The 16423-nt window shown below is 50.4% G+C and overlaps 5 protein-coding genes across 5 annotated transcripts; 3 read left to right on the top strand and 2 right to left on the bottom strand.

Annotated features, from left to right (window-relative positions):
- The first annotated feature begins 193 nt into the window (after positions 1 to 193).
- On the top strand, positions 194 to 1049 carry LOC131282677 (protein D2). Its single transcript, XM_058312204.1, has one exon. It carries the CDS (start codon positions 248 to 250, stop codon positions 875 to 877), a length of 630 nt encoding a protein of 209 aa, XP_058168187.1. The 5' UTR covers positions 194 to 247; the 3' UTR covers positions 878 to 1049.
- A 153-nt stretch (positions 1050 to 1202) lies between these two features.
- On the bottom strand, positions 1203 to 2775 carry LOC131294794 (actin-related protein 2/3 complex subunit 1A-B). The gene is made up of 2 exons (XM_058322841.1): positions 2438 to 2775; positions 1203 to 2341 (listed from the first exon to the last, which is right to left on the bottom strand). The coding sequence occupies exons 1-2, from the start codon at positions 2508 to 2510 to the stop codon at positions 1290 to 1292; spliced, it is 1125 nt and encodes a 374-aa protein (XP_058178824.1). The 5' UTR covers positions 2511 to 2775; the 3' UTR covers positions 1203 to 1289.
- A 731-nt stretch (positions 2776 to 3506) lies between these two features.
- LOC131282045 (carnitine O-palmitoyltransferase 2, mitochondrial) lies at positions 3507 to 5732 on the top strand. The gene is made up of 2 exons (XM_058311432.1): positions 3507 to 4284; positions 4361 to 5732. The coding sequence occupies exons 1-2, from the start codon at positions 3507 to 3509 to the stop codon at positions 5587 to 5589; spliced, it is 2007 nt and encodes a 668-aa protein (XP_058167415.1). The 3' UTR covers positions 5590 to 5732.
- Positions 5733 to 7321: 1589 nt separating this feature from the next.
- On the bottom strand, positions 7322 to 14543 carry LOC131281932 (brefeldin A-inhibited guanine nucleotide-exchange protein 2). Its single transcript, XM_058311300.1, has 3 exons — positions 14300 to 14543; positions 7640 to 12702; positions 7322 to 7537 (listed from the first exon to the last, which is right to left on the bottom strand). Exons 1-3 carry the CDS (start codon positions 14541 to 14543, stop codon positions 7361 to 7363), a joined length of 5484 nt encoding a protein of 1827 aa, XP_058167283.1. The 3' UTR covers positions 7322 to 7360.
- A 1081-nt stretch (positions 14544 to 15624) lies between these two features.
- Positions 15625 to 16381, top strand: LOC131281502 (membrane protein BRI3). Its single transcript, XM_058310836.1, has 2 exons — positions 15625 to 15783; positions 15846 to 16381. The coding sequence occupies exons 1-2, from the start codon at positions 15708 to 15710 to the stop codon at positions 16235 to 16237; spliced, it is 468 nt and encodes a 155-aa protein (XP_058166819.1). The 5' UTR covers positions 15625 to 15707; the 3' UTR covers positions 16238 to 16381.
- Positions 16382 to 16423: the final 42 nt, after the last annotated feature.

Below are 16423 nucleotides of genomic sequence, written 5' to 3'. Positions count from 1 at the left end.
ATTGCTGCGTTTATTGTTAAAATTAATGAAGATCATTTTTATCAACTAGAATGCAAATTCGTACATCTATCGTTTTTCGCCATTACGATAATCCCCATACGATAATTGTAATTAAAAATGTAAATAACAAATCTCACTTGAATTTCACATGCCTGCTCTTGGCAGCACTGTATTGCGCAGGAAGGTCAAAAATAGTGGCCAACCGGCATTTTGGTTAAGTTTTTGTTCAACAGCCGAACAAAGTAGAATGTCCATTAGCCGTCTCCAGTCGTGCTCCACATTAACCCGCACCATCTTCACCACTTCGATCCGTTTGTTCAGTTCTGCCGTCGCTAAAAACATGGAGAAACACGAAGTCGTTCCGGACGTTATCCCGGTTGCTCCGACCGAAGTGGCCAAAGTGTCCTACCCATCGGGTGCCGTCGTAAACGAGGGCAACGTTTTGACTCCGACGCAGGTGAAGGACGTCCCGAAAGTGGAGTGGAACGCGGAAAGTGGTAGCTTGTACACGCTCTGCATGACCGATCCGGATGCACCGAGCCGCAAGGAACCGACGTACCGCGAGTGGCACCACTGGCTGGTCGGAAACATTCCCGGCGGTGACGTCGCGAAGGGAGAAACCCTTTCCGCTTACGTCGGTTCCGGCCCGCCGGAAGGTACGGGACTGCATCGTTACGTGTTCCTGGTGTACAAGCAAAATGGTAAGCTGACGTTCGACGAGCCCCGACTGACGAATACCAGCGGAGACAACCGTGGCGGATTTGCCATCCGCAAGTTTGCGGAAAAGTATAAGCTGGGCAATCCGATTGCCGGTAATCTCTACCAGGCGGAATGGGACGATTACGTGCCACTGCTGTACAAGCAGCTGGGTGCATAAACATCCGTAATCGCATTCAATTGGTTAATGGGGTATGCCATGCATTCGTTGTCATGTAATGAGAGGGCATTTGCAACGTTCGGAGACAGAACAGACATTTATTTTTGGTAGAATTTGCTAGAAGCAATAAATCAATACGAGAAAGAAAAAGTAATAAACAGCACTGATAAACTTTTAACCGGCTGTATTGTGTCGTAACTTTGGGATGTGTGGAACGAAAAGCGCCCCAGCTCATCGTGGTGCGGGATGGAACTACTTGATGGAGGCTTATCGCATACTGCTTAAATAAGAAAACATAACTTCTCATGGAAATTGGTTAGAAATGATATTTATTTCCGGCAAAACTATAATGGAAAGTTAAAAGGTAGAGGTGTGGCGAAAAATACTGCCGGGTTCATGCCATGGGGTTGCTTTAAAGCTTCAGTCCCTGCATGGAACGAGTGAGCGTGTCGATGTCCCAGATGACTAGCTGGCCATCCAGACCGGATGTGCTGACACGCTGCACGTTTCCTTTCTCCCCGCTGTACACGCAAACGCAACTGATGGCATTCTGGTGGATCGACTCCAGGTTGGTGTCCGAGTTCTCCGTGCGAAGATTACGATCCAACGACTGGAAAATGCGCATCGCCGAGATACCGCTCTGCTCCTTCTTCGTTGACTGATCTAGCTTAGCAGCCAGCACCACCTTGCCACCCTCGGCGACGGTGTAAATCAGCGGAACACAACTGTGGCCAGCCACCAGTATCGAGTTCGGCGAGATCCACTCGCAACACATGAACGGAAGGTACTCCGTTTTCTGCTTGATCCCAACGTTGCCCCCATTGGCAATGCCAATGTTGATGGCACTGTCGTGCCCGACCCAGCAGATCCGATTGCCGTCGGACGAAAAGCTAACGCTATGCACCCAACCGCCACCGGTGGAGGAGTTCTTAAACTCGGCTAAAATTTGCCCCAATGGCTTCTTCGGGCCCCAGGCCGTCGGTTCCGGATGCTGCTCGATGTCCTTGATGAACGCCGAAAACACGCGTACCTTGTAGTCGGTTGAACCGGCCACCAGCAGCACATTGTTCGGATGCCAATCGATCGAGGTGACCGTCGAGCGGATCGGTTTCTTGATGTGCTTCGAAACCCACCAGTCGTTCTCCGATTCGAAGTAGCACACCGATATCAGCCGGGCACCGGAACCGACGGCAAACTTGTTCTCCAGCGGTGACCAGCGGACACACGTTGCGGCACGGTTGATGCGCAGCAACACCAGCGTCGGTTTCCACTTGCCATCGTCACCCTGCGTCCATACGTACGCATTGCGGTCCACGGCGCACGTTACGATACGGTTCGTGTTCGGTGCCCAATCGATGCCCATCACACGCAGATCGTGCTGGTTCAGCACATCGGTCAGCTTCCATTCCGAGCCCTCACGCTTATAAATGTGCACCTCGTTATTGTTCGGTGAGATCGCAATTTCTGCAAAACATACGGTGACGCAAAGCAAACGATGAGTAATGCATCCGGACCCCCCACATCTGACAAAACTGTCCCGAAAAAAATCCCGATACTTACGCGAACGATCCTTATTCCAGGCATGGCAAGTAATTGGGCTCACCGTGCCCCCAAACGTATGCCTTTCAGTCATGATGGGTTTATTAAACAAAAAATACTCTAAATTGAGATCTCTTCACGGGAAACGCCCAATAGAAACAATGCTTATCTACCGAAGAACACACTACTGCACTACCGGAGGACAAGAAGAATACTTTTATGATTGAATGTTTGAACACGTATAAATGCAGAAGGTAAAGAATGGGTTAAAATTCGCGGACTCTGGGCCGTCTACACGAATTTCACCAGACCACCGGAGGAGGAAGCCGAAAAGACAAATTGCTGCAGCCAAGTCAGAAGTAAATCTACACAAATGTGATTCAAAGTACGGTTTATACACATCGTCAGGTTCCTTCATTTAGTTGACTTTTCATACGACTTGACACAGCCGTTACGGCGGAAAATAGCGTGATGGATATTCCAAACGACTCCCAATAGCAAAACGGTTTTTTAACAGATAAAAATGAAGAATTTTTGATCCTCCTTTATGATCTTAAAACTGTAAAAATACAAAGAAACTCTTTTCGTTAACAAATAATCCAAACGGTTGACATAACAATACCTCCAGTGACAACTATCGTACCTTCTGTGTAATTGATGCATCTTGGTTTACAAATTGTTTCGGTATCAGCTGTAGCAGGTTGTTTTGCTTTGCAGGTTGATGACTCGGCAGACAGGCCTGACGGAATTTGTCTTCGCGTTTGTCCCCGCGTACAAGGACCGTCGATTTTTTTTTATCCAAAAACTGCCCTTTTTACAGATAATCCTGGCATGTAATACTTTTTTATGTTGTTTTATCTCTCTGTGCCTTACTTAGCGGCCGATAAGAGCATTCGATACGGAACCGTGTGTGCCACCTGACGTGTTCATCCTCTTTTTCGGTCGGACGGCAGAAAAAAAGTTGAACTTTGGTCCCAGTCCATGTCTCCGGAGTGAATTATTCCGTTGTCTACTGTCAGTGCTCTGTGCATTCCGTGCAACCAAAACATTACAAATCAAACTGTTGAATTAAATACTACCTCCTAACGAAATGTTACGAGTACCAAAAATCCGTTGGGCCCCGTTGGCCAATGCGGCCAGAGCAAAATCAACCACAGCTCGAGCAACTACCGGTGATGAGTACCAATATCTGCAACGATCCAAGATACCGATGCTTCATTTCCAACCATCGTTGCCCCGGTTACCGATCCCCGAGCTCGAGAAAACCTGTTCCCGCTATCTGGCCGCCCAGCAGCCACTACTCACTCCGGAAGCCTTTGATCGCACGAAGGCCGCTGTGAAACAGTTCTCCGAAGGGGACGGTCCAAAACTGCAGGCACTTCTGAAGGAGTTCGATGCAAAGAACAAGCATACTAGCTACATTTCCGAGCCATGGTTCGATATGTATCTGCGCGATCGAGCGCCACTTCCGTTGAACTACAACCCGCTGCTGATGATGAACCCTGACCCGCGGCCAGAGTACAACAATCAGTTGCTGCGTACGACGAACCTGATTATCAGCTCGCTTCGCTTCATGAAGTCGCTTCGGGCTCGTTGTCTTGAGCCAGAAGTGTTCCATATGAACCCGGCCAAAAGCGATACATCCACTTTCCGGACGGTGACCTCGCTGATGCCTTCGATCATATCGACGTACGTGGCGTACACGTTTAAGGCGTTCCCGCTCGATATGAGCCAGTATCAGGGTCTGTTCGGTGGAACGCGCATTCCTGAGTTGGGGAAAGATCGAATCTACCGAAGCGATTCTTCTCGCCATGTGCTCGTCCTCAACAAAGGCAACATGTACGCAGTAGATGTAATGGATGAGGCTGGTAAGCATCGAGCGATCGGCTGGCTAATGATGAATATTAAACTAAAGAATTGTGTTTCGTTTCCATTCTTGATCAGGTAATATTGAACAACCGGCCACACTCATGGCACGCATCGATCGAATCCTCAACGATAATAGGCCGCCGGCAGCAGAACCGCTGGGACTTCTAACGACTGAAAACCGTGACCGATGGGCGACGGCTAGAAGTCACCTGACGCAAATTGGAAGCAACGCCAAATCACTCGAGCTGGTCGATTCTGCACTGTTCTGCCTATGTCTGGACGATTCGACCATCAGCCCGGACAATCCAATCCCGGCTATACGCAACTTCCTTTTCGGCGATGGCACCAACCGATGGTTCGACAAGTCGTTCTCGCTCATTGTGGCCAAAGATGGGACGGCTGGCATTAACTTTGAACACTCCTGGGGCGACGGAGTGGCCGTGTTGCGATACTTCCAGGAGATTTTCAAAGAAACCACGACGGCACCGTTCGCTCATCCGGGTCTGAAAGGGAACGACCCGGCCGGAGCTGGCGGTAGCCCGGTAGTGCCGATCGAATTCACACTGGACGAGCAGGTGCGGGGTGCCGTTCGGGCAGCCGAGAATCACCACAACGCGATCATCGACTCGCTGGACATGAACTACATGAAGTTCGAGGGCATTAACAAGGGCGTTTGCAAGCAGCAACGCATCAGCCCAGACTCGGTGATGCAGCTTGGATTCCAGCTTGCGTTCTACAAGCAGCACGGCCGCTTTGTGGCCACGTACGAGTCGTGTAGTACGGCCGCGTTCCGACACGGGCGTACGGAAACCATGCGTCCCTGCACGCTCGCCACCAAAGAGTTCTGCAAAGAGATCGAGCGTGCCGAGGGCCCAAAAAAGAAGAGCGTGGCCGAGCTGCGCGAGCTTATGAACAAATGCTCCACCGTGCACGGGCAGCTAACGAAGGAGGCGGCCATGGGACAGGGCTTCGATAGGCATCTGTTTGGATTACGACACACGGCACAGAAAAACGGGTTACCACTGCCCGCGCTCTATGAAGACCCTGCGTATGGAGCCATCAATCACAACATTCTCTCGACCAGCACGCTCTCTTCGCCCGCTCTTTTGGCCGGTGGATTTGGCCCGGTGGTTCAAGATGGCTACGGCATCGGGTACAACATCCAGGACGCTTATCTGGGCAGCGTGGTAACAAGCTACAAGCCGCATCGCAATGGTCGCGAGTTTGTTGAATGTCTTCGTGAGGCTTATGAAGATATTACCAAGGTATTAACTTCCGGTGGTACTCCATCCAAAGGCAAATAATTCACGGACCTGGGCCGCTCTCGCATTTCCGAATACGTCGCAATATTTCAGAACCTGTTTTTGTTATGGGGGGTGGTAATTTGGCTGAAAATGTGTTTCCCATCCTTTTATATTCCAAGACTAGCTAATAAAGTAACGTATATTTTGTACCTTTCTACCCGTTGAATGTCGATTCTCATTTCGAATTTCTTTTGTCCCCACTGTCAGCGGATTAAAATTCAGCATCCCTAGACTTAACGATATTTTATTTTAAATCGTATGCAGATTAGTATATACGCTATATATACTGTGTTTCTCCTCCGATAGGTTCCTATATAGATAACAAATAAATGATTAATTTATCACCTCTTCCTCACGTGCACGCTCTTACATACCGTTGTAGGGACTGCCACACTTCGAAACAACCCTTTTACTACTCCGGACCAGACTTAATATACGAAGTCCATCCGCTCTGCTTTGTATGTATCACGGCTTGCAATTGCCTACCCCGGTTTGAACCTAATACGAGCAAGCGCATAAATTAGGGAAATCTCGCATTGAACCTTGCACTTCTTGAGGATATCCCATGCCTCGGTACTATTTCACTAAAGAGTTCGGATACAAGTAGGCTAGAAAAACTTTCTTTTAGACGTCCCTGATCACAGGGAATCCCTTGTTGATTATTTTTGTGGACGCGGGTTAAATATTAGTCATATGCAGATCAATTGCGCTTTGCTTTTGTTGCATTCCTCTTTTCCATGGATTTTATTATCACACACGCAAATTTGATGCTGCCCCTACCCTACCAGACTCTTTCGCGTGGATATTTTGTCGAATGTTTTTTTGTTTGCACATCCTATCGACATTATTCTACCTTCCCTCAATCACCCTCCCTTCGTTAACAATTTTGTGACAATGTGATTTGAATTATGTGCCGACTTCAATCCAAGCAACACGTGCAATCTCTACTGTTATTCGTACAAGAAACTTAAATTCTCTATTTACATGAAGCGTTTTTTTTAACATCTCCCAAGCCTCTCTAGTAGTGGTTGCGTCCCCCTGGTTTTAGTGGATGGTGACAGAGTCAAAGAGGTAAAAGTGGAAAAACTTTAACGAAAAGTAACAGAACATCCAAGGCTGTTGTGATCGTAAAGAAAAAACGAGGATGAACAGGATGACTGCCTGTTGTAAAACGGTAAAACAAACGAAGCAGCTATCCTAACCAATCTTTGATCTACAACCTACGTTTGCCCGCGTTCCAAGACAGGCGGCCACCGGTCCCAGCAGCTTTAGCAGTAACATTTTCTATCGCAGCAGAAGGTGCCCCCACGGAAGTAGAAGCAGGAAAACGTCGTGCAAAGGAAGGAACTAGCGATGAAATTCGTGGTGTTGTTGGTGCTAACAAACGGTTACTAGTGTTGCTGCTACTGCTAGAGGTAGTGGTGACGTATTTTATGCTTCTATTGCTAGTGGCTCTGCTACCATTCCGTCCGCTCGAGTGACCGAAAACAGCATTGGAAACGGACGAGCGCCGATGGTGCGGGTTCGACGCCGTCATCGTTCGGCTTCGCTGTCGCTCCGGTGAGGACGGGAAGGAACGAAGGTGCCCACTGCCGGTGCCGAGGGCCAGCGTTCGCCAATGCTGACAGTGGCAGGTGGTAAACGTCGCAGCCCGCATCAACTGCTGGGGATGGGATGCGGGGTAGTACAGCATGTGTCGCTGCTGCTGTTGCAAGTAACGCATCCTGCTGCTGGTGCTGGTGGCGAGGGAGATTGGATCGTACCGCCGATACTAGGTAGCTGCTAGAGGGATGGTGGTACTGGCACCGTTGCCATTGGCATTCGAGATTCCAAACACGGGGCTGATGCGCAAGAACACACGACGTAAGACCGTCCTCAGCTCCGGTTTCAGATCGACGCACGTCAGATCGCACAGAAACACGTAGTAGCTGGTGATGTGAGCGGCAAACTTTGGAGGGGTAAAAGAAATAAATGCTAAACTGTTAAACTGAACTAAACATGTGTATACAGGGTACACCATGGAAGGTTTAGTTCCTCTTCCCATACTTACTCTCGCATCGGACATCTTGAGTAATCGCGTCATCACCAGCAGCAGCAGTGACGTCCAGGCGTCCCGGTGCGGTTCGCTCGGTAGCGACAAGAAGTAGTCCAACGCCTCCGTACAAACGCCAATCAACCGGCTTTCGATGTCCTGCCAGTCCCGCCGCCGGCTCTCGTCACTGTACATCTTGAACAGTATCCGCAGCACGCAGGCGAGCGATTGGGTTTCCTGCTTGAGCAGATTCGGTTTCAGCGAGCCCTTAAAACCGGCCTTCCACAGAACCGTACGCTGGTCGTTGTTTGAGTTGAACTGCTTCGCGAATCGGTGGCTCTGGAGCAGGCAGTCCACGAGCTGGAGCAGGTGGGGCGTATTCAGATAGCTGTACATGCCCTGCTCCTCCCGCTGACACTCTTCGCCCGAGAGGGACGAAGGGTACGATGGGTGTCCACCCGACGGGTGGCTGGAGATCGAGCTAAGCTCGGCCGTCGCCTGGGCGAGCGTTTCGGCGTCCTCCTTGCGCGAGGTCGCGGGGAAAAACACGATGTTGTCGATCGTTTGGATCAGCTCGAGCTGCACGACGCACTTAATCAGCAGGTTGGAGAAAAGCACCGATGTGTTTGCGGTACTTTCCCCATGATGCGGGTGGTCCTGGGTGTGCACGGAATGCTGCGAACCGGACCGCTTCAGAATGCCATGCCGTGGCAGATCACCGTTCTCGTGATTCCCCCGCACCACCGAAGGTTGTTGTCCACCGCCGGGTGTGGCGATCGATTGAGGCAACGGATCCGGCTTCCAGGTGAGCAACTCTCTCGGCAGCGTGCTGTTGAAGATGTCCAGCATACACTGGCACGTCTTATCCCACGTGTCCTCGCCGAACTTCAGCCCGTTCGAAATGACCAGATTCTCCAGACAGTTCGTGCCGGACCGGGCCAGCTGCTCGTTGTTCTGCTGTACGCACCAGTGCAGCTGACAGTACAGGTCGGCCAGCAGCATCGGTCCGAGCATGTCGAAGTACTGCGTAAATACGTCGATGATGGCGTACAGCGCGTGATTACACGTCGTCGTCATCCATTCCGCTTTCTCCGTCTGATGCTCGGGCAGCTTCATGTTGTCGAAGATGCGGAACAGCACGTTGAACAGATCCCGCCACCAGTTCGCCCGATATGCGTCGCCGTGCGTTTTCACAATCTCGAACAGCACGGTCAGCCCGCGGGTTCGCACGTCCAGCTTGCACCGGTTGACGACACAGGAGAGCGAGAACAGCATCGGGAACCAACCGCGTACCCACACGCGATCCTCCTCCGGCACCGAAACGTCGTTCTCCATGCCCGCGTGCTCGGCGAACAGCTGCGGCGACTCATTCACGCACAGGGCACACGTCCGCACGAGCCGAATCGCTTCCATGCTCGTGTCCGGGAAGCGCGCATTGCACGCAAACTCCGACAGGCACTTGACCGCATCCTGGAACGAGTCGATCATGATGGGAAACTGCGAGCGGTAGAGCTCGGTGATGATTTTGCCCGTCGTCAGGAAGGCGAGCTCCACGATGGCTTCGTCGTGATCGCCCGCCGCCAAATGGAACACGGAGAATATGTTCTTCCAGCCCGATTTGATGTTGTGTGCCTGCGAGTTTACCATCTGCGCGACGCACCGCACTACCATGTCGCGGATCGCGGGCGAATTGTTCTTCTTCATGATGTGCTCGAACGGTCGCAAGAAGTCCTTCTGGAAGCGGAAGTTCGTGAACTCGCCCTTCTCGATGAACTTCATCGACAGCTGGCGTAGCGAGTCGAGCGCAAAGAAGGCGATCTCCTCGTTCGTGTTGCACCCGACGGCGTTAAAGTGCTCGCCCAGAATCTGCCAGATGCGGGACCATTGCAAACGAATACGACCCATATTGTAGTACGATATTTCGACGATCTTCTGGAGAGAAAACATGCGTGGCTGCGGTCGCGTCAGTTCGTCCAGCGACACCTGACAGAGGGCTTTGACAAAGTCCACGATCGCGTCACCATCCAGCCGGATTGAGCCGGTGAAGATTCGATCCACCGCCACCACGATACTCTGCGAGCTCGTTTCCCCAATGTGTTCCTTTGCCGATGGATCGAGCGTGTCGCGATGCGATGCCGGCCCCGAGAGGAACTCGGGCCGCACTCCGGTGCCGATTAGTTGGGCCAGTTCGAGATGTGAGATGCACTTCACGATATCTAACCAGCTCGAACCGAGATAGTTCCCGTCGGTGTGCGCCACCATGATGAGCGTTTTGATCGTGTCGATGTTCTTCGCCTTCATCTCGTTGATGGGCGAGTTGGCCGTGAGCAGCGTGAACCGTGCCAGCGCCTGCACGTACGCGTCCCGCTCGAGACTCATGTGGAAGATGCACGCGATGCGCACCGCACACCGGATGCCATCGAGGCACAGGGAAGCGATCTCCGGATCGTCACAGTCCTGCAGCCCAACGGAGAACGCGGCCAGGAACGATGTCCAGGCCATTTTAAACATCGGCCGAACATGCTCCAGATGCTTGGCGGACGTAAACGAAGCCTTCACGTGGGACACCGACTCCATCAGGTTCTTTGCCGTCGTCGAGAGGGCCTCCATCTCGAGGTTCCACAGCAACTTTCGCTTCTTCTCATTGACGATGATCTGCTTGCCGGCCGGTTTGTTCGCTACCGTGTTCTTCATCTTGATCTCGTGCCCGGCGATCTCGTCGTAGATCTGCGACAGGTACTCCTCCGGCAGATCCTTGTTGTCGCTGATGCCCCGGTTCATCTTGATATACTGCTCCTTGGTCATCTTGTGCTTTACCTGTGGCGAATGCAGGTCCGTCGTTAGCATTATCACAGAGAACGCCAGCACATACACCGTGTCAGCGCTGGCAAACAGCGTGTTGTTCGGATTGCAGTCGCAGTAGCGCGACGCAAACTTTTCCATCAACCGATCGATCTTTTGCGCTTCGCCCGGTAACCGGAATCCTTCCAAGAAGTACCGCAGGGCCGCCACAATGTCCAGCTCGGCAAAGTTCATCGCGTCGATGTAGCCACACATCACCGCCCGGCTTTGTTCGTCGTTTTCTCCCAGATAGTCACCGATCTGCGTCTTGTCCAGCCGCTCGTCTTCGTGGAGCCAACGCGCCACGTCCTCAACCGTCGTCCCGAGCAACCCACGCTCCTGTAGAAACGCGATGCCCTTCTTCGGCTTACGGTTAAACATTTCGATGCCCGTCTCCATCACCTCCTTCCGCTGCTTGCGCTCCTCCAGCTCCTCGGGTAGGTCCAGAACTTCCCGATTTCCTCCACCGCCGGACGTGTTGGTACTACCGAGCGAGTTGATACTCACACTGGATCCTCCATGCGATTTCATCACCATCTCTTGCGTCGTCTCTTCGACGATCGACGTTCCGCTCACATTCAATCCACCACTTTTTCCCCCAGTACCACCACCACCACCACCACCTCCACCGGGAGGATCACCGAGCGTGGTCTGTGAGTTCGGGTTCACGTAAAGATCCTTGCTCCACTCGACCATACACTTGAGGATCGACACCAGACACTCGAGCCCCCGGATGCGCATCGATTTTTCCTGATTGACCGACGTGCCGAGCTCGAGCGCCTGCCGACCTTGGCCGATCTTCGAGAGGTCGTTCACTAGCCGCTCGAACAGATTGGCAGCGGAAAAATCACAATCGTAGTTGACGTAAATGTCTACCACACTTTGCGCGTCCGCACAGATACGCGTCAGCGCCTGAATGACCATCCACTTGTGCTCGAACGACGAGCTGGGCGCCTCGAGGATGTTGAGGAAAATCTCCTTGAAAAACACTTCGATCTGTTTCTTCAGGTGGATCTTGAAGTTGGACAGCAGTGCGACAAAGATCGAAAGGGACAGTTCGAAAACTTCAGGCACCGCGCTACCGCCGTTCTTCGAGAGGGCCACGCACAGATACTGCTTGATGGCCATGATGAACATTTCGTTCGAGCGAAACACTGGACCGGCATTCTGCAGAATCGACAGCAGAAGATGCAGCGAGAGAATCTTCGAGCGCAACTCGTGCGACTTCGGGTCCGGATGGCCCTCGGGGAGCGGTTTCATGGAGAGTTTGCAGAGCGCACGGAACACCAGGAAGGCATCCTTTTGCAGGATGTGGGTGAACTTGGCCGTCACGATGCTATCGTTCTCGCTCGTCACCTCCATGCTCTCCTGCGATGGGACGCGTGCGATCGAGGTGGAATCGGTACCACCGTTCGATATCCCTCCGATACTAACCGTCTCGCTGGCCTCATTGTTGGCCACCGGGGTCGTTGGACTGACGGCTGTCTCCTCCGAAACACTCGATGCCGCTTGAGCGATCACACTATCCACGATTTCCTCCACGATCGCTCGCATGGCATCATAATCGGGATGTTTTTCTCCCGCAACCACCGGTTTCGTCGTTGGTGTCGATGAATCGTCCACCATCGCCGCACTACTGGCCGTCACGCCGGTCGGCGATGCCAGGGATGTTTGCAGTGCCGCGGACTGGTTTTGACTAGCGGCCAGTGCCTCAAACGCTTGATTTTCCATCCGCGTAAAGATCACGTTCAGCATCTGCGTCAGCGTCGCCCGGGCCGTCGTTTGGTTGATGAGGTTCTTGCTCGACAGATAGATGTCGTAGCATGTCCGCACCCCCTGCAGTACCGTGCCCTCGTGCACTTCCACGTGCTGCGAAGTGACGACCGTTAGCAGCGCTTTGATAATCTGCAGTTGCACACCTTCGTCCGTCTGCGGGCCCATAAAGCAGTTGCAGATCGTCGTCACGATACGATCGATCAGAAACTTGCCCGGATTGGACGAATCGGGAATGTTGCCGGTCAGATGCCCGTATGCGATCAGCTTCTGCAGGCAATCGAGCGCGGTCACGACGATACGGGGCGTGCGGCTTTGACATGCGAGCTCAAACGGGAGGAAATACTTTTCCGCATTGATAATGTTCCCGGAGTCGTTCTTTGGCAGCGGAAGCGCGGCCGATGGTACCGGTGTTTCGCCATTGGAATCCGCATGACCAGCCTGTTTCAGCTCTTCCTTGATGTCTTCTGCGGAAAAAGAGAAAAGTAGCTTCATTAGCACGCGATCGTAAGTAAAATTCAATTTCAAAGCGTGAACAAAACCTCCACCTTTCACTCCAAAGCCCCAGTATTCCTCGATTCTTTTGAAAACGTTAAGAAAAACTTCATCCATCGGGAACGACCTAACGCACGGAGGGACAATCCGAAGTCACTGCCACTAGTGACGATTGATGACTACACATAGGGGACCCTTATCGTCGTCGAATCTGATACCGGAAAAAAACGTATACCCCCGCGCACATGATATCGGGACGGCACACTAACATATGGCGCCGTTGTGTTTTATGTGTGGCTCACAATAATTGCCACCACCCTGGATGGTGTTGCACAATCCTACCCGCGGCCACAAAACACACACACATAGTCCCACAGCCGCGTGTTATCTATCTTTTTGCGCTTAAATAAAGCTCCTTTCGCCCCAGGTTTCCTCAGGAGTTTACGCCTTTACGGGCATGTGTCTCTTCGAGTGCAGATTGCAGGTGCAATCATCCCTCCCCGAAGTGCAATGAAGAAAGTTTGTAGTGATAATCGGTATTAGAACACTACTCACTCGGAAACCGGATGATGCGTAGAAAGCCTACTATGCTGATTTATGTAACTGCATTTTTTTGTTTGCTGCATAGAACCATATGTTGGTCAAATGATATTATGTAAACGTAAAAGAAGAATTCTAACAAATTACTGTACAGAAAAGAGTGTAGCAACTGGTGCATAAGACTAATGCGTTTTCAAATGAATAAAATCACTGTTAATTGAAGCATGGCACATGCACCTCTTCATAATTGAGTTAAAACCCCCCAATTCATCGGTCGAACATCGGAACCCTTATACTTAAATTCCCTGCGGGAAACGTGTGCACCCCAAGTGCGGGACACCCGGACAACGTTTGCTCGTGGAGCCTTCAACTTCAAGTGGGCTTACTTAAGTGTTATTGATTTTTTCTTCTCATTTTACGTGTTTGCTCCCATTTGCGTGCGTGCGAGTGTGTGCGTCCCCTTTCTCCACCCCGCCAGGTTCCTTCCACACCGTTGAACAGTTACGTTTACGTTGCTTTGATCGTTCGCGCGAGGACGCGCTCTAATAAAATAAAGCCATATCACGACCTTCACCGCATTTCTTCGCCGCTTCTCGGGATGCAGAAACGGGTGGGGATGGTATTTCTCTACACGGCTATGCTGATCGAAAGCATGGCCTCGCTGGAAGGCCATTAATAAGCACAACAAGTGAAGATCAGGAATGGAGTTATGTTTTTTTGATCGGTTAATACCACTTTAAATGTGATAAGGCCAACTCGATGATAGGAGGATGTTAAAAACCCAAATTTAGTTGTGTTTAAACATTTCCTAAAAATCCCGTCAGCAACATGTAATCTTGAAGCACGTTCCGACAGTGACTCATTGCCCCGACTGACGAAGTATTATCAGAAGTCCCAACAACGCGATTGTGGACTGTCGATTGGATTAGCTGTTCGGTTTCCGATCTCGTAGTGATTCCCCTCTCTATACGTGACCAACGACCGTAGCGCTTGATAGCGCCGATGGGCCAACGGAACAAGTCTACTTACCGAGTGCCACATCGCAGGCCCGCTTCAGCTGAAGGTGATGCGACCGTTTGATGTCTTTGTCGCTGAGAATCTTTTCCAGTGCCCGTAGAATAAACATTTCCTTCGTTTTGGTCGTCAGTGCCGAAATTCCGCTGATCCCTTTGCCACTGCTTCCGCCGGTCGTCTGGTGCGCCGTGCTGTTGATGCCCCCGCTAGTGTTGTTGCCAGTGTTTCCTGCGTTGCTGCTGGCCACAGTAGTTTGCATAGTTTTTCTTGTTTTTCGATGTTGTCCTTACACTTTTGCTGCCTAGTATTACTGTTCGCCACGAACCAACGACGATACAGAAATATATTTCTGATGAATGAATTCCTTTGCCTGCTCCGTTTCCATTTACCTTTCCATGGGATGGAAACACACAAAAAAATATCAAAATGCAGTTGTGCACCACTGTTGTTCGCCCCCCCCCCCCTAGAAAACGAATGGGGACCGGAAACGAGTGACACGATTGCGACGGTTTCTAATTGCCATCGCCGATGTTTCTTTCCGTTTTTGTACACCCCAAAACTGTACGGATGTGCACTGGGGTCACGACGACGAGCTTGAAATATGATCCGAATCGAAAAGCAGTGAACTTTTGGGGGAACCGAAGAGTAATGTGGGAGTGACCGACAACGGGAGAATTGGACTGGACAATTCAACACGTCGACACGTACGGTCCAAAGGATGCACGCACTTTTCACTGCAATCCAAGTTATGTTGTCAGCAAATTACACCATGTCCTCGATACATACGGTTCGATTTTCCCTGCGAAAACGCGAACGATTATCAGAGATACTACACGAAATACATGGTCTACGATTGCAATTTTCCACAAACTTTTTTTTTCTGATTATGTGGGCACGTCATGATGACAGAACATTTTAGTACAGATGATATGACAGCTATTCCACGTACAGCTCTGCCTGCAATAACTTGGACAAACGAATGTAAACAAAAACAGATTAATCTTTTAGTTCCGTATATTTTATTAATTCCATACATCATAAAGTTATCTCACATATAATAACGAACGAATAACGAATATTCTAACCATGTTACTTAAGCGTTACGGTCGTCTTCGGTCATGCCTGTACAGTAGCAGTTTTTAAGACATTTCTCTGGAAAATCTTGTAGAGTACTTACTAATAAATCTAAAGCGGCATATAAGGAGAATGTTCATATCACATTTGTATCAAAATATAATAAATTATATCTGAAATGTGGCAATAAGACTGAAAACCACTGTGTGCTCTAATTTCCCTGTACTAAAAACTGACAGCTCATTATTTGAGATTTTTGTTTCGCGAAACAATTGTGTTTTGATTATTCATATTACTCACTTTTTAGTTGGCGCTTCACGAACAAGAACAAAGTTTTCTACGAATCAAAATGGCCTCACAACAGTATTCTAATAATCCTCCTTCCTACGACCAGGTGGTTGCCGAAAGCTATCATCAACAAATAGGTATGTAAACTAGACACGCAGTAGTGTTTCAAATGTAACCTTATGAATTGTTTCGGTCTCAGCTGCAGCTACGGTTCATGCAGAACCATCTGCCCCGAGTGCTTCGTCCGCCTCATACCCGAGACAAGAGTTCGTACAGCAACAACCGACCGCTCACGCATTTGTGGCTCCCGTGCAGGGAACCGTGCCATACTACGGAGCCATGGATGGCAATAAAGTGACCGTGCAGATAATGCCTCAGGTGACGACACAACCACTTCCGGGGCAACGGGCCGAAACAATTACACAACAAATTATCGTCGTCAACGGATGTCCGGCCTGCCGGATTGGTATGCTGGAGGATGACTATTCCTGCCTGGGAATATTCTGTGCCATATTCTTCTTCCCGTTGGGTATTTTGGTATGTCTGGCGCTACGCAATCGACGTTGCACGAACTGTGGTGCACAGTTTTAGGGTGGAGGAATACCATGAGCTCATTTATACGGACATTTATTTACTGGATTGGTATGTGATACAGTATCGAATTAACCGCTGTTAAGAAACCCTATTTCATAGCAGGGAAATATACGTTGTTTCAACAGTTTATCTAAATTTTGTTTATAAAACATTTATTACACTATATTATGAAGAAAATATAAA

The sequence above is a fragment of the Anopheles ziemanni genome, chromosome 2, assembly GCF_943734765.1.
Source record: "Anopheles ziemanni chromosome 2, idAnoZiCoDA_A2_x.2, whole genome shotgun sequence".
In the NCBI taxonomy this organism is placed as follows: domain Eukaryota; kingdom Metazoa; phylum Arthropoda; class Insecta; order Diptera; family Culicidae; genus Anopheles; species Anopheles ziemanni.
The sequence above is the reverse complement of the archived record's forward strand: the minus strand, read 5'-3'. Positions and strand labels throughout refer to the sequence as shown.

Bases quoted from the DNA above. Each gene is read 5' to 3' on its own strand.
- LOC131281502 (XM_058310836.1), top strand. From the start codon at position 15,708: ATGGCCTCACAACAGTATTCTAATAATCCTCCTTCCTACGACCAGGTG. The intron at 15,784-15,845 runs GTATGTAAACTA...TTTCGGTCTCAG, and splicing joins AAGCTATCATCAACAAATAG to CTGCAGCTACGGTTCATGCA.
- LOC131282045 (XM_058311432.1), top strand. From the start codon at position 3,507: ATGTTACGAGTACCAAAAATCCGTTGGGCCCCGTTGGCCAATGCGGCC. The intron at 4,285-4,360 runs GTAAGCATCGAG...ATTCTTGATCAG, and splicing joins AGATGTAATGGATGAGGCTG to GTAATATTGAACAACCGGCC.
- LOC131282677 (XM_058312204.1), top strand. From the start codon at position 248: ATGTCCATTAGCCGTCTCCAGTCGTGCTCCACATTAACCCGCACCATC.
- LOC131281932 (XM_058311300.1), bottom strand. From the start codon at position 14,543: ATGCAAACTACTGTGGCCAGCAGCAACGCAGGAAACACTGGCAACAAC. The intron at 12,703-14,299 runs GTAAGTAGACTT...CTTTTTCCGCAG, and splicing joins GGCCTGCGATGTGGCACTCG to AAGACATCAAGGAAGAGCTG. The intron at 7,538-7,639 runs GTAAGTATGGGA...ACCCCTCCAAAG, and splicing joins TCAAGATGTCCGATGCGAGA to TTTGCCGCTCACATCACCAG.
- LOC131294794 (XM_058322841.1), bottom strand. From the start codon at position 2,510: ATGACTGAAAGGCATACGTTTGGGGGCACGGTGAGCCCAATTACTTGC. The intron at 2,342-2,437 runs GTAAGTATCGGG...TATGTTTTGCAG, and splicing joins CTGGAATAAGGATCGTTCGC to AAATTGCGATCTCACCGAAC.